At 40.6% G+C, this 17,497-nt stretch overlaps 1 protein-coding gene across 4 annotated transcripts in view; it reads right to left on the bottom strand.

Moving 5' to 3' along the window:
- Positions 1-2,161: 2,161 nt before the first annotated feature.
- WDR7 (WD repeat domain 7) overlaps positions 2,162-17,497 on the bottom strand; it is a 401,067-nt gene continuing 385,731 nt past the window's right edge. For all 4 annotated transcript variants that reach the window (XM_053571628.1, XM_053571626.1, XM_053571629.1 and 1 more), the window contains 2 exons: positions 11,247-11,351; positions 2,162-4,955 (listed from right to left, as the gene is read on the bottom strand). In XM_053571628.1, the coding sequence (XP_053427603.1) occupies positions 4,752-4,955; positions 11,247-11,351 (309 nt within the window). In that variant the 3' untranslated portion in view covers positions 2,162-4,751. The remainder of the gene's footprint in view (positions 4,956-11,246; positions 11,352-17,497) is intronic.

The raw sequence follows: 17,497 nt of genomic DNA, 5'->3' as shown, positions 1-17,497 counted from the left end.
TTTTTAAAGAAAATGAAACATGGAAATGTACTAAAAGTCAATGAAATCTTTTATTAGGGATTTTGCCTTTTAGATTTCAAGTGTTCTTTGGCACAGGAGTAAGAGCTGTGAAGGAAGAGCCATGTGGATTGTTGGTAGTATCTACTAATGTCCTTCAAGTTGCAGCTCTGAAGTAGTTTATGCCCATTCTGATTGTGTACAACTTTGGATTTCCACTAATTCCTACCATATACTCAACACCCTCCTAATTAATTATAATTTATTCTTCAATGCCCAGCCCAAATACTTTCTCTCCTGGAAGCTAAACTTGACACTCACACCCGAGGGTGACTTTGGATACTCAGGACCCCTTTGTCCTTCTGAGCTTTTCTGGAAGGTATGGGCACCACTGTCTTCTTAGTTTTCTTATCTGTAGGAAAGAAAAGAATCTACATCCATTTGATCGGAGGTATTTATTCACATAATGAATAGACCTAATCTTGCTGGTTACCAATGGAGTGAATTCTTTACCTTCTTCTTAGAGCTACATAAACCTCTCACTTAGAAGGGCACTAATTAGAATACCTTTATAAGTAATTTGCTTAAAGGGATTTGGGAAACTAGGAACAATTTAAGTTCTAAATTAGAGTACATGAACTGTCTTCTCATGTAAGTGATTGAACCAGATGGTCTAAGGTTCACAATGCCATCACGGCAGAATCAACATGAATTTCAAAACCAAATTGGGATGTTAGCACAAAATGAGGTAATTGCTCAAAAAAGAATTCATATCTAAAAAGATATACAGAAGCAAGAAACATGAATTTCAAAACCAAATTGGGATGTTAGCACAAAATGATGTAACCGCTCAAAAAAGAATTCTGATCCAAAAAGATACTCTGAAGCAAGAAACAGGAGTACCTTTTGGGCATTCAATATTCATGAAGCTGCCTCTACAAAATTTAAGGTTTGATTGAAGAAGGATGATAATCTGGGAACACACAATTGTGAGCCTGGTTCATTTAAATGACAATCACAGAACACAAACCTCTCTGTTGTTTTTTTTTTTTTTTTCTTGTTGTATAAACAGCAAAAAAGAACATCTAATTTTTGAAATTCTTCTGGCTTTTCTTTTTGACCTTTGGTATTTGTATGTATTGACGATCTCTAAACCATTGCACAAAAACACCTTCAAGTGTCAAGCTTTAAAAATGAGTCTTCTTTTCTCTTTCTTCTGTGCAGCTTGGATTATCTTGGCCTTGTCAAAATACATTCTCTAGTTAGAGGGTAGAAATATTTCCCTCTTGGCTCCAAAGTATTGATTTTCTTCACCACTCAGCTCTGTCAGTCAGCCGAAGGGGTGAAAGGTGAAAGTTCACCCAGCACCACTCGGCTTTACCTTCCTATTAATGTCACACCCTTTCCACATTTGATCAGTATCTGTGATCACCAATCACACAGGACCATTACTGCCCCTGTTTTCCCTAGAAGGATATACTGCAGTCATGAGATGTTGTAACGAATCCTGGGACTGAAAGTCGCATTTGAGAGGTCCAAAGGTGCTGCAGTCCACACCTGTAATGTTCAGCTCATTCTTATGGAAAATTCTGCTGTTACATGATGACTGGCACAGTTCACTCTTCTATGTTCCTCTATGAAAGAATTAAAAGACCTGCATTTGCTACTTACACAAGATCTTGTGTGAACAATAAGAACCTACTTTGTCATTCTTGCTTTTTCTGAAAACCAATTACAACCTTCACTTTGAGGATTCAAACTCAACTCCAAGCTGAGTATTAGATGAATTTAATGATCACAGCCCAGCTCCCATAAGGCAGCCAACCCAGGTCTTCAAATGTGACAAGACACAATTTGGTACAATTAACAGTCTAGTTATAGTGGAGATAAAGCAATGTGCGTGTCACTCCCTTGCCCAAACCACAGAGGGTGCTGTTGAGTTTCTGGAACCTCTGTCCCACACTGGTGCCCTGCAGGCTGGGGACGTCCTGCTCCACGGCTCTCCTATCCCTTGGGAACAAGTCTGCCTTCCTGTAGCTGGCTCTCCAGAAAACGGACGGTTTAGAAACAGAAAGGCAAGGGGGAGTGTATGGATTTCAACTGAGAATGTTTAAGAAGAGTCAACATTGGAAAAAGTAATAATATGAGAAAGACAGTTTCCAGCACAATTCAGTTTTATTTAACACACATATGTACACAGGGAGAGTCAGCATATACAGAATGTATTAGCGGAACCAGTGAGAAATGTCTGGGGAGGCAGACGTTTCAACTCAGTGCTGCACGGTGCTTTCAGTCATTACAACATTTTCACACTGGTTTCACAGCATGTCATCTTTTGAAGGTAAATTACCAGTGAAGCCACATGTCTCTATACATTCAAGGACAGGTCCAAATACAGTACCAATGAAATCAGTAAAACATAAAAAGTTCACACTAGGATGACAACACAATAGCAAGTGTACCTCAGTGCAGAGAAATGTAAGCTGGGAAGAAGTTTGGGACTGTGGTTGTCACAATAGCCAAGGGGAGATTTAGGTCAACAAGAGTGTAAATACTAGATAAGTAGTCAGAGAGAGATGTCTAGCCATCAAACATCATCCACCCCAGAATTTTACCACTAGAATGTTCTACTGGCCTCTGTGCAGACAGGGCAAATGCAAGGCAGTCCCGGGCCCAGCTCCCAGGGGCTGTGCTCCTCTGGTCCGCAGGCTTTGCTTCTAATTTCCACAGCGGGTGGGGCCACCCAGGCCTTTGCAGTGGCCTGCCTACCATCCCGATACCTTCTTCCTGAAGCATAGAACATTTTGTTTAAAAAAAAAAAATGCTAAGGTATATGTTTACCTCATCATTCCAACTAGTCTTACAGTCTAGAATAAATTAATTTCCACTTCAGTTCATAAAGTAAACATGTGTTAGGTACAGAGAAGAGCTGGGAGCCCGCTGGAAAAACCAAGTGCACCTACAGTTCACCTCACGTTTCCCTACCTCACATTTGTTGAGCAAATACAACAGCATGGTCACCAAACAAAGTCTATATCGTACAGTTGTTTCTTCCTTGGAAACTACATATATAATCTTTATAATACAATGTACATGCATGTGCATAATTCACTTTTGAAACAACACCCAACATTTAAAACCAAGGAATACTATAGATTTGCCATCAATAGAAATAATATACTTCATATCAACATGGAAGAGATGTTCTAGTGGTCTTAATTTCTTAGTATGTTCTTTAAAAATGTTCTTTAAAAATGTTCTTTCTTTATGTTCAGTAAAATAACAGATATATTCATTCCAGGGCCAATTTAGGCTTTTTAGGTTTTTAGATTAAATGCTCCCATTATAATTTTGGTTCCTCTGTAAACTTTCATATTTCTGTGAATTGAAAAAATCATTTTCTGTTTTTTACATTTGATAAACCATTTTGCCCAATTAATCAACCACTCAGCAATTAGCCAACCAACCAAACTCCCCCAACTATATTCTCAGATCAAGGTTTTCAGGAGTAATTCATACAAAATATTATTTTATGGATTTTTTTCCATTATTATAGACAAGAATCTGCATAATTGACATAGGAGAATTTAAAGCTTATTTCGAAGCATAATGAACAGCCTCACTGCAGTATTTGCACTAATAAGAGCCTTCAACGTTTTTATATACACTCCTGAACATTTGTGCCATAGTTACTCATTTTCTAGGATACTTATTTAGAAGAAATTCCTTCTTTGCTTTTATTTAGTGTAGTTGATTGGTAGTATTTTGAAGGCAGAATTATTGTGTGACAACTGATAAATGTCACACATATGGAAACTGCAGGCTTGTGAAGTTTCTGGAAGAAGGGGCAAGTTCTTTCTTAAACAAACAAACAAACCCAAAAAAGATCTGAAGCAACAGATAGGACAGTCTTCATGTAAGGTATATGCTATGCTTCTAAACTTGGTTCTTTATCACGCACAAATCCCTCTAAGAGATTTGTTACAGTGATGGGATAATTACATTAACTAGATCATAAGTAGTGACATTTTTTATTTTAAATGACTCAATACACTGTCCTCTAAGTAGAATATGAGCACTTGAGAAGGCTAGGTGACCAGAAAACTGTATTTTCTACAAGGAAAATTTTTTTGTATGCTTTCTCATAATCTCAAATTAGGTGTTCATAAAGAAAGGTAATGGCTAAATCCTAGGAAAATGGATTTGGTAATATCCTAGCAATCACCAGGAGAGAAAAAAAAAAAAAAACATGTAAACACAGAATCTTCTTGGTAAACAACAGTATGCTTTAGGAAGCGCCAGGGGAAGTAATTTCGATAATGAGGACTGCCACATGACCTCAACACCCAGCGTCAGAGTGACGGGAGTCAAGCAGCGCTTCAGAGATGGGGTTTAGCCGGCTGAAAATGCTGATGTGGGCTGGGAGTGCAATCACAGTGTGTATTGATTTTCAGGCTTCTGTTGCACCAAGCAACAAGAGCGCTCCCGGGAACCAATGGCTTCCCCTCCCATCTCTGGCAGAGAAACTCCCTAGTGACAGGATGGCCACATCCTGCAGAGTAGCGGGTGCATGCCCCTGAATGGGTAGGTGGCACGAGCCGGAGTCTGCCCCCTAGAAGCATGCACAAATGACACAGACCCCGTGGCCTGGGTGACTCTGGGTGGGCAGCCCCAAGGAAGGATCCACTGTGAGGGCCGAGTGGCCTCGGCTTAGAGAAGTTAAGAGAACCAAAGGGCAGCCTGGCAGAATGCCCTTAGACCATGAAGCGGTGCTCCTTCCCGTCATGGGCCATGAGGATGACGTTGCGGTTGGAAGTCCAGATGAGCCGGGCCAGTCTGAGGGCGTTGTGGGAGCCGGGGGACGCAGGCTGCACGGGGGGCACCTGGTAGGTTTTGATGCAGCGTAGCTGGGGCGCTGAGTTCAGCATGCCGATGCTTCCCAGCAGGGACGTGTTCATCTGGAGGGACAGGGGACAGGACAGCACATGCATCACTGAGGACCTGTCCTCTCCCCACCACACAGACTGGCTCCGTCTCTTTTGGCCACATGCTTTAGGTCACCATCTCCGCCATCACGGTCTGAGTTTACCCTTAACCTCTCAGGGTTCCTTTCAGTGTATCTGGAATTGTTCTGATGCGGTAACAGTAAATGCATGAATCTAGAAAAATTTTACTTTCTGGGAAGAGTCTGACAGCAGTAGAGTCCATCAATCTTTAGGAAGGGAGCTAAATTATAGCTGCTCATAAAATGGTTCAATTAGACAAAACAGGTATTTGGGAATTGTGGGCATTTAAAACTGTAAGCCTTTTTGTTCTTTAACAACAAGGCTAACTGCGACCTCTGAAGGATGAATCAAGGAAGCCAAATTCTGGGATTTATAATGAGTTCACTAGAACGGAGCAAGTTACGCCGTGAGTAGAGCGACAGGTCACTGGACCAATGCTCAAAACTTCCTCTCCTCCATTTCTCCCTACCAGTGCCTTCACTCATCACTAGCTTTTTAAAAACTCCACCTCTAGAAAGCTCTTGCTTATTTTGAAGGGAAAAATGAGAATCAATTTCATCTCAACACGGTACCTGGGCTCCTTGAGTATCCTCTACACTTCACTGACAACACTTTTTATCTGTTCGGAATGTCTGCTTTTGGCCACATTTTCTGGATTTGATTTAAATTTTTAAATTTTCTTAATCCCTTTACATAGATGAAAAAATAACCTGGAAATTATGACTAATAAACAACTATGCATTCAGGTCAAAGTGCTAAACATTCAATGGTGGTTATCTAAGTGAACTGTTCCCCGAGCAACTGGGTCTGAAGGTTCCTTTTATTACTTAAAACTTTTGCAATACCTATCATTTTTGCTATTGTAGTCACACAGAGACCATGCTGAAAACTAGGAAAGAAGCCTTGGAAATAATATTTTTTTCTTTCTACGAATTTTCATTTCTAATTTTTCTCTCCAGTCAAACCTTCATCTAAATGTGTAACCTTCTAGGGATTTGCGTGAAGCATGTAGATTATGATCCAAACACATACAAATGCACTTGAGCCACGAAACCCTGGCAAATCCTAGGACATTTAGGCTCCGTTCCCGCTGGCATCATGCTCTGCATGGGGATTGGTGCGAAACACAAGCCATTCCTTTTTCTAGCCCTTCTTGGCAGCAGGATGGTGTCAGAGGGCGTAAATCATGGCATCTCTAACAGAGTGCGTGCAGGCTGCACTGACATTTTCACAATTTAAATCATCTTGAGTAATAACCCTTTTAAGATGACTAATGTTACTGAATTTTCCTGCATTAATAATAGTGCCGAACACAACACAGAGGTGAAAAAAAATCACTAGTGTACTGAGGTCACATTTTAAAACCAAATGTATGGTTATTGTTAACTCTTGCTGTTGAAGTTCAGTTTCCATTCACAGGTAGGTATCTCCCTTCTGCCATCCTTCCAAGGGCCTCCTTCCTTTCTTCCTTCCCTCCTTCCCCGCTAAACTAGGCAGAAGATAAAATTCAATGCCATGTTGGTTTCTTGGAGGTTCCCAGATACTATGTAGTTTAAATACAAATAATGCTGGTGAGCTTGATTTGATGGGTTTCACTTCTACAAAAAGTAATGGCAGGTAATAATTTAGTCCTCTTATGGAACAGATCCAAATGACCTGGAAAATCGCTGGTTAAAATAAACTGGCATCAATAGACATACCACGCTTTTAAAAAATCTAATTTTTCAGTTGATAAATAACTACAAAGTATTTTTCATTCTTTATAGATTTTTCTTTGAAAATGTGTATGAAGCTTGATTTCTGCTGGTGGTTCAAAATGCAAGAGGCATCCAATGCTCAGACACTTCCCTATTTTTAATTCTTTCCTTTATGTTAGCTACAAACAAAAATGCATTGAGGACTAAAGGCAAAGAGGGAGAGAATGTCTTATGGGAATGCTTCAGATGGAAAGATTTAAGAAGAGGCATTATTATACTTGAGTTCCTAATACAACCTGAACCATCCCTACTTTGACAAATTTCTTTGCTAGGGTCAAATTAGCCTTCATGCCCCAGAAAGGGGCTGTGGGAAATTCTGTCAGGTGTACTATTTACAGTTGGGTACAGCTGGGACAATGAAGACAGCACATACACTCAAATTCACTGTTCTCCAGATCATCCTTTCTCTATGACTTCTTCAGATTAGGCACCAATCTGAAATGGTGAGGATGAGTATTAATTTTTCCAATAAGCCCAACCACAGAACTCTCCCTGAAACAATGAACTGTTTTGTTATTCAATATCAATGTTTCCTTGACCCGCAAATGGCTGCAAGCTATGTTCAAGTAAGGGTAATTTGAACCTTGAATAAAATCATATTATGTTACAGGACAGATGAAAAATTGAAAAAAATAAAAAAGATTAGAAGAGAAAGAAAGCAAAAAAACTACATGAAAAACCGTGGTATAAGATTTGGTAACATTAAGTTTTTCTTGATCACAAACATAGCAAATACTCATTGTGGAAAAGTCAAATAATAAAGAGAAATTCGAAAAAGGAAGTAAAAATACCCTGAAATCTCATTTCCTAGAGAAAACTGGTGTTGATATTTTCGTAAACAACCTTCTAGACTCCCATGTTAATGAGGAAAAACAGATTTAAGGAATTTTACATAAACAGGCTCATTTTAAAAGGCAGCTTCACAATCTGTGTTTTCATTCAGCAAGATATTAAGGGCAATCTTCTCATGTTAATGACTATAGATTTACATCATTCTTTTTAAATGGTTGAATAGTATTCTATTGTATAAGGGAGTAAATAAAAATAAATGAAACCAATATCCATCTAATTTATCATTAGCATTTCTGAAAGAGGATATTTATTTGTTCATTGGTGGTGGTAAGATTTAGGTAAGAGTACTGTGAATGTATTTTCTTGCCCAAACCCCTCTTGCTCAAATACCAATCTGAAGGCCGGGCATGGTGGCTCATGCCTGTAATTCCAGGACTCTGGGAGACTGAGGCAGTAGATTGCTTGAGCTCAGGAGTTCGAGACCAGCCTGAGCAAGAGGGAGAAGATGTAGCTACTAAATATAGAAAAATTAGCTAGGTATTGTGGTAGGCACCTATAGTTCCAGCTATTGGGGAGGCTGAGGCAAGAGGATAGCTTTAGCCCACGAGTTTGAGGTTGCTGTGAGCTATGTTGAAGCCACAGCATTCTACTCAGAGTGAGACTCTTTTTCAAAAAAAACAAAACAAAACAAAAAACTGATCTGAAGTGAAATATTATAGAAATACAATGGTAGAAAATCAATCCATCTTTTGGTGAAAGATGGCCAAATTAGTTCATTCGATAGATAAGAATGCAAACTAACTAAAATGCAACTTTGGCGTTTCCTTCCCTTCAAAACTAATTCTTCACAAAACCAGTTCTGTGAAGAATATTTCTGAATATACAGAAATACCCTCAGATGTAATTCATCACAACAGCAAATGTTTTAATGCTATCTTCAATGTAAGTAATGCTGCATACAACCCTTTTACTAAGTCTCACTTGAGTAATTATCCAAGCAATATTTCTCATTAACACTCATTTCTCAGCAAAGATTTTAACAGCTGATAGCTTTAGTAAGGTTCTGTATTAATAAGACTTCATTAAGTTTTCAAAATATATTACAGTACACTTACTGGAATAATATAAAAGTGTTCTCATACATCATCAGAACTAAACAACAAGTATCTAAATAAATCAGTGAAACCCATTTGGAGAGAGCAGCAGCAGATCTAACACTGCCTTTTGGACCCTCTTTAATTCAAATAAAAGAGCATTACACTTCTGGAAGAGGTTTCATTGTATTCTTTTTTTTTTTTTTTTTTTTTGTAGAGACAGAGTCTCACTGTACTGCCCTCGGATAGAGTGCTGTGGCGTCACACGGCTCACAGCAACCTCTAACTCTTGGGCTTACGCGATTCTCTTGCCTCAGCCTCCCGAGCAGCTGGGACTACAAGCGCCCGCCACAACGCCCGGCTATTTTTTTTTTTGTTGCAGTTTGGCCGGGGCTGGGTTTGAACCCGCCACCCTCGGCATATGGGGCCGGCGCCCTACTCACTGAGCCACTGTATTCTTTTTGAGAAAGCTGCAATGATCTGTTTTTGTGCTTTCCATTCAAATTTCAAGACTGAGCTGAGTATAATTTAAACATCCAGAAATGGGCTGCATTTTAAATTCTGACATAGGTTTTTGAGGATGATGTGTGTGTTGCCTGAGTTGCTCTGGTGCACCGGTGGGTGCAGATAACACAAGGCAGCCCTTGCAGTAGCTGAGAGCTCAGAGACTAAAGAAATGTGCTGCAGCCCCACTGTGCGCAAAGCCACACTGGCTTAAGTGTGCTTGGCAAAGCCCAGGGACAACAGCAGGAGCCTGCAGAGAGGGACTGGAAGGTGAAAGGAGGGATCCCCAAAAGATGTCTAATGCATGAGCTTGATCTCTAAGATAAGGAAGGACGCTACTCATAATCCCATCCCTGAGCTGGACAGAAACTCTGGCAGAACTAGAAAATATTCAAGGAAGGGACGAACTATCCAACTAGAACTCTGAAGATCCAGACAAGGGGAAAAAGAAAATTCACCACTGAGAAAATTCTGGGAAATACTAGGAAAGCTTTCAAATCTGGCTAACTTTTGAGGTATTCCTTTAAATAACAAATTATGTTTTCTTAGCAGAAAAAAGTTGGACCAAACAAAAGTGAGCTTTTGGGGTTTATTCCAAAGAAGAAAGCATATACAAAACACAGGTTCTTCGCAAGCAGGGAGCCGTGAGTTACTGATCATCTCAAAAGCGCAACACAGGCCGGTACCTGCCACTTGGGACACCCAGGAAATTGTGAAATGAATGGAGCTTTAAATAAATACTCCTCCAAGATCCCCAGAGAACAGGAAATAAAGGAAACTCTGTATCAGAGTACAGTGCGAGTCATAGAGACCACTGTGTTAAGACGTGAGTGGGGAAAACCCATGAGTGGTTAAACTCTTTAGCCATTGCTGCAAGAGTCCAGTTTACGGCCACCTGATGGATTCACTGCGGGGTTCTGGTAGTCCGAAACACCAGTTCTGTGGTTATGCATGAGGAAAACTGAAGACTGAGTGAGATCTCTGACAAAGAGAGTTTAGTGTGAGCTAATGAGGATGCTGCAGATACATTCTGGAAGAAAGGATAATGAGAAAACAAACTGAAAAATTAAATTAGATAAAAGCAGAAAAAGTCTGTGACGGATTTTGACGTTGTCATGTTTTAATAGCATGTTGTTAATTAGGCAATTTATTGTACCCGTTTTACATTTTATTAGCTATTGATTTTTTAAAGCCATCATCAAGTTGTGCTGAAGCCTTGTTTAAACTTTTATTTTGTTTTAGCTTTCAAAGCAATAAACCGAATCTCATAAAACACACTTACACCTTAGGTGAATAATAACAAAATTTTAAATTAACTTCTTTTGGGGTGGTGGTAAATTTACTTTTTTGGGTAATTATCAGGATTAAAAGAGTAAGATAATTAAAAAGAAGCTGGAATAAAGATTAAATACTGAGGTTGAAACAAGTTCTTTTGTAAAAGCTGCTCAAAATTAACATTTACATTAATCAGAATTAAACACGGGCATCTCATGTACTGCAGGCCAAAGACAGCCAGATTTTAAAAAAGTTGTTTGAACAACTATCTATGCCCTGTTGGTGTTGCAGACCCTTGTTTGAATGGCCTGTGAAAATTATGAAAAAGGCCTCCCCTGCCAGATGCCTTTGGGCCAGGCCCCAGCTTGCCTCACCCTTTTCCTGCTGACTGGCAGGATACCCGAATTCTCTCCCCTTAAACACCCACTCCTCCCCACAGACTGTGTACCCGTCCTTCCTCAAAATCACCTGCCTCTCAGCTTTGATGTCCCTTCCTCTGGAAAGCCTTCCCATGCCCTTATTCTCAGGATCCCCTGCACTGGATACACTGTAATTGCTTATTTATCTGAGTCTACTTCAGACTGAATGCTCTTGAGAGCTGATGCCCCTCTTTCCAGATTGCTAATTGTATTCTTTGCACCTCGCATGCTAGAGCCTGGCACATTATGGAATCAGGAAGTACATACTTGATATTTGTTCAAAGACAGGGGTTGTGGAGACCGGAAGGAGGGCTGGCAGGAAGGCTCGACGAACAGCCTTACCACCACCTACCACACTGCGCCATGCAGTATGCACTTCAAGACCCTGGGCCCTACCCTTACCTGCCAGAAAGAAATGTGGCTGTCGGTGTTTGAGTAGGTGGCAAGATATCGTCCATCGGGAGCAAAGGCCACTGCAGTGATTGGTCCCTTATGTCCATGGATTGTCTAAAATAAAAATTCAGGTATCATTAATGGTTTGCATTCCACAGAACTGTTACAAGCATGCATGCAAATGCATTCAATGCTGAATAAATAGGTGCTGGTATGTTCTTTGTTTATAAAATCAGGTCAGGAAAATAAGAAAAAGCACCCCAGTTCTCTCACTGAGGGAACTCCCCAAGGGCTTCCATCTTGTTCTGAGGAGTCTATTTGCCTCCTAGGTGGGAACACACCATAAGCCCAAAGAAAAGCATGTGTTAACAGGCAAACCCATGTGTTAACCCATTTTCGTCCATTAGAGAGAATTTTACTATTAATTAGAAAGTCACAAAGTGGATCACCAAAACCATCCAGGACCCTGGCTCAAATGAAACGAAGGCCAATCAAGGCTATATCATAAAATCCCTGCTCTGGAAAGAGTTAAAGAGTATAATTTTAGCTCCTTAATAATTACACATTTTTCATGTTTTATGCTTCATTTCCCACTACAACACTGTGCTTAAATGCAGATAGCTGCAATTAGTAAATATACATACACACATGTTGGCGGTTTGGGCACACGTATAAATCAAACATCATTAAAAACGAGTTAACAGGAATAGTTTTGAACCTCTGCCAAATAGCTATCATTGATTTAACCATGAATAATAAAAAGGAGGCTGTATTTTAGACTAGGTCCTTTGATAAAAGGGCCTTCCTAATAAAAAAATATCTACACTAAAGTCTGATGATATTAATAATTACAGAAAACACTGGATACTAAGCAAGTTATTGTATTAATCTTCCTGCATGCAACCATTAAAAATCATCTCTCTCCTACATTAACCAGTCTTCTGTCTGGTTTATAAGCCACAGTGTCTCTTCCCTTTGTCTGGAACGGAGTAGGAAATGTGGGCCTTCAGCTAACACCTACCAGAAAGGTCTCCAGCTGTCATTTTTGACGGAGAACTGTGAACTTTGAGTCTCAGCAAAGGCATCGGGCTGGTTACGTGATTCAGCCCATACATACTGTAGATTTCAGGAAGACTTTTTTTCATAATTCATTTCTGAATGACTAAAATCAGGAAGAAGAGCAGCACACTGCTCACTGCCCTTCACCCTGTTCTCTCCCTTGATTAGACTTTCAAGGCACCGCGGGATCCCAAAATAACACCTGTTCCCCAACATGCAAAGAAAAACATGTCATATTGGCAAAATAGCCCTGGGCTTTGGGCAGGCAGAGAGTACTGACTGGGGTCAGAGGTTTGCGCCACTACTCACTAACTGTGGAACCTACGGCCAAGTTATTTAAGGTACTTAACACTTGAGCACCCAGGTTTATAAAGCAGGAATGCTGCTGCTGCTGCTGCTGCTGGCAATATCTAACTCACAGAACTTTGGGAAGATTAGATAATACACACTCTGCACAACGCATGGCACATAATAGGAATTCAATACCATTTACCTTTTAGTATTAAAATATTCCTGCTTGCTTAGAGATGACATACACAATCCCATAACTCAATGACCTAAATATACCATTTAACGAACACCCCTCCTCCCCAAATGTTCCAGCCACATATTCCCGATTTGGTAACACTTAGCATACCAGGGTGCCTAGAAACACAGACTTCAGAGGTGGTAACTACCCATGACCTTGGCCCACAAATGGACAAAAATTAAGCAACAAGGTGCACGTGCTGAATAATTATGGCAAGAAACCAGCTTAACGCCACCTATACTAGAATAAAAATAATTCATGCAAGAAATCAAGCCTCAATCAATTTTTAAGTGAGAAAAACTGGCCATTCCCACTTACAACATCAGTTGAATGAGCTCACTGGGAAAGCATTTTCAACTTTGTTTGTTTTCAACTTTGTTTCAAAGCATTTTCAATTTTGTTTTTTAAAATCAAAATTCAATTCTGCTGAAAGTATGAAATTCTCTTGGCCCAATCTGAGGCTACTTTTTTGGTTAAGATAGTTGACTAGTAAGGCTTTAACTTGTAACACAGACTGCAAACTAAAGACCCTTAAACCAGATTGTAGATGTTTGGTTTGGCCTGCAAAAATGTTTGAAAGAAAAACTTTTGTGCCCATCTCTTTAATTCCTCAGGGCTCATATAAAATCAAGATTTCTAGCCTCTCTGGAAAACTGGTGAATGGAACAATACTGGGCCTTTGTTCACATATGGCTAGGTAGCCAGGGCTGAGTGGAGGTGGCCGCGTCAGCCTGGGCATTTGGTCTTCCCTTTGACCAGTCCAGCACCAACCCCAAAGGCCTGTGTACCAGCTGCCCAGCTCGCTTATTTCCTGCTGGGTCCCCCTTGATACAACCCCTTCATCATAAATATTTAATTCCAAATAATTCCTTCCATGTTCTGGAATCCTACCATCCATCTCAAACTGTGAGTAGAATGGAAGTTCTACTAAGAAGAACCAGCCCTTCTCAAAAGCCCCTGCCCCTATCTAACTCAGCATAGAGGTGGATCGATCTTCCTTCTGGAGCTTGGGACCCCAAATTTCAAAACAAATGCCAAGCCTGCCTCCTTCAGATTAGAATCCTCCCTTAGCAACCAGAATGTACTTCGGACAATTTGAGAAGTAACAGTGAGTTGATTACACGCCAGCAGTTCCAAAGGATGTCAACAGCGGACATGGTAATGCCCCTTTCTTCCCGGCTAGGCTGTGGTGAAAACAGAAATCTGGATGCAATGGGAACACACTGGCTTCTTCAGAGCGGTATTCTCTAAATATTTCATATGATGTCTTCATCTTTTATAAAGGGTGGGTGTTTCCAATATCCGCCTGAAGAACTTCTCACTGTTAATTAAGTTATCTAGTGTTTCTAATAGGAGAGCGTGTGAAGTACGTACGTCCCAGAATTTTCTGCCAGGAAAACGTTTCTCTTTCCAGATAAATTTGGTAGCTCTCTTTTTCTCATGTAACAACGACTACCTAGTTGAACATGTGCTTGCTTTAACTGTCAGGCAACTCGAACTAAATTTACGTCAGTCTATGAGTCATAGAACAAATCCTCTTGCTCATCTCCCTCTTCAACGTTCTGTTCACTGTGGCCGAGGTCCTCTCACGTACTGAGTTCAATTTCATTACTTTCTTTAAAGTCTTTTTTGGACAAAAGGGGCCTACACTCTGGATCAGAACGTGACCATGCACACACAGTCCACACCCGTGTGCGCACACACATGTACATACACACACACAGTACTGTACCACTAGATGCCCCACAGAGTTGCCTTTTAAAACAACCTAAAGAAAAACCGCAGAGCACTGCTGCTGACAGACAGACCTGCAAGAAAGCAAGTTCCACTCACGGGGGGCCTGGGAGCGGCTGCCTTAAGTGTTCTGGTGCATCTGGTGAGCGCACGACCACCTCAGCCGAGAGGGGTGTCAGCCCTCGCTGTAATGGAAATGTTACCATTGTCTTTTGCTCAGAGTCTGAACTTGTAAAGTCTGTACGTCCATCACCTCAATTGACTTTAACCTCTACTCAGGCACTGGAAATTCAGCTGTGGGGATTGCACTGAACCCTTTTAAGTGCTTTGTGAAGGTGGACTCTAGGTTTGGGTCTCAAATGCTAGACCCCAAAGAACACTTTCTAAAATGACAGGTTTCAGCATAAAAAGAGGTTCGGTTGGCTTTTTATGTGTGAATGAGTATCATGCCCTGTTTTATTTTTAGTCAAAGGAAATGTTTTGAAAAGAGGGAAATGTAATATAAAGAAGTTAGTCTAATTGAAGAAGTTCTATGAAAAATTAAGAAAAACATCAAGCAATTATCCCTAGCAGAAGACAGTGTTGAACCGTTAAACACCCTTATTTCTTTTTCTTATGAAAGAAATATTTACACTTACCCAACAGTTCTTAACAAACACTTCTTTCTAATGTGCTCTGCAAAGAAATACCCTGTTTCCCTGAAAATAAGACAGTGTCTTATTTTAAGGTGTGCTCCCAAAGATGTACTAGGTCTTATTTTCGGGGAAACGGTATAAGTAGCCTGGTTGTATGAGGAAACAGATTAGATGCTCTAAAATGATTTGATCAGTGTCAACAGCAGTCATGACATGGTGTGTGATTCCAGCTGTAATCCCAGCAGTCTGGGAGGTGGGGAGGATCACTTTAAGTGAGGAGTTCGAGACCAGCCTCAGCAAAAATGAGACCCCTGTCTCTACTAAAAGGAGAAAAATTAGCTTGGGACAGTGGTGTGCACCTAATAATTAGTAGTCCAGGTACTTGGGTGTCTGAGTCCGGCAGTTTGATGTTGCAGTGAGCTCTGATGCTGCCACTGAACCCTAGCTGGGGCAACAGAGCGGAAACTCTGTCTCACAACCAACCAACCAACCAACCAACCAACCCACCCACTATCTAGAACATTTCTTTAACATTGCTCTTTACACGATCTGTGTCTTCCTAGAGTTATTGATACGCAACTCCCAAATGACAAGCTTGAGACTTGCAACCAAGAAGTGGGACTCTATTACATCCATATTAGAGACTGAACTAAATTAAAGACAATATTTTATACTTATTTGCAGGTCTCAATAATTTATCTTACTTATTTGCAGGGGAAGGGGAAGCCTAATCAGACAAAACATTGTTACTTTTAACATAAATTATGAAGACAGTATTTCACAAAGTAGGTAAACTTTTGCTATCATAAATACCATCACAAGGAAAAGAATTATAAAGTATGAATTTTATATAATATTTACTAAAATAAACTGAAAAAAAAAAACCAAAGAATGTAGACTGAACCTTGAAGGCCCAAGGTCATTCAGGGCTGAGCAAGAGGAGGCTGCCTCAGCGTGGGCCTTCCCAGAAAGCTGCACGGCTGACTTCAGTTGGGCAGTTGGAATCTGAGGGGCGCTTGAAAGGTTTGTGAGCTGAAAACATGTCCTCAGTTGGCTGCACATGACCTCTGAAATATCTACAAACACAAATGTGCCTTCACCTGAGGCATTTTTCCTAGAATTTACTCTGTCAGAGAGCAAATAGGACAAGCTTGTTTCCATGACGTACAAGTAGGGCAGATGCCCTGAGCTTAAGGTGAGGCTGAATGAGGCATCCTTTGTGTGAGGAGGGAAGAAATTGGGTAGGGAGAGGGTAGATATTTAGGAAGTGACTGCAGGGAGGTGAGGATGAGCCCTGAGAAGAAAGGAGAGGTGATACCGAAGACCTACAGGGACCTGCACTTTCCCAAGGCTGCTCCCACTTCCATGGTAACCAAGAACTCAGGTGAGGTTTGAGGTGAGCTTATCACTGTATCTGAAGCACTAATCGCACACTGGTATCTCTCACATATTAACAGTCAGAAAGGGGCAGATAAGGAGGGTGGACCAGGGTCTGATTTGTAAGTCTTTCTGACAGATTTCCTGGCTGGTTGGCAGGGAGGCAACCCTCAAGGTGGAGAAGACACAGACATCTGCTCTGACTGACAGCTTTGTCTGTCAAAAAGAAGCCATTTCAAGAGTTCAAAAGTTAAGAATTAATTACGTTTAGGATAAAAAAGAGAGAGAGAAAAACCCTTTTCTCCCAAGCAAAAACCAATTTGTGAAAATTTTATTAGATATTTAAGGTTCATCTCCTCAAGGAAACAAATTATAGAGCCAACAAATAATTTAGGCAGATAACAACACCACTAAAGAATCGAGACTCTCGTCTCCGGCTGATTAGAAAGCTCAAGTCCAATGTAATTATCAGTATGAACTAAATAAGCCTCCTTAAGCCTTTTGGGGCTCTTAAGATCACGTGACGTGGGCAGGATCATGGAAAGTTTGCTCGCTCTTTTCTGTATGTGGACAGTGCTGCCTTAACGTGGGCCAGGTGACAATCTGTTCTGTTTTCAAGTACCTCTAGAGAAGATTCCAAAATCTCCCCTGAGAACACTTTTCAGTGTTTAACAATGTATGCTGTCAGGAAATTTTTCCTTGTAGCAAATCTAAATCCAAAATGCTGCCATTTAAGTCTGCTTCCTCTAGTTCCAAACTCAGCAGAGATGGAGAACAGTTGGTCACTGGTCTTAGCACGATAACCTTTCACTGACTTGAGGACTATTGTAGCAACCTGGTCCTTTTTTACTGATTTGTATTTTCAGGACTAAAAAAAAATCCCAGTGACCATCACCTTTCCTTTCAGGTCTCATTTCTCAACTTTT

This window comes from Nycticebus coucang, chromosome 19 (assembly GCF_027406575.1).
Source record: "Nycticebus coucang isolate mNycCou1 chromosome 19, mNycCou1.pri, whole genome shotgun sequence".
Classification (NCBI taxonomy): Eukaryota; Metazoa; Chordata; class Mammalia; order Primates; family Lorisidae; genus Nycticebus; species Nycticebus coucang.
This window is presented reverse-complemented; position numbering and strand designations above follow the sequence as displayed.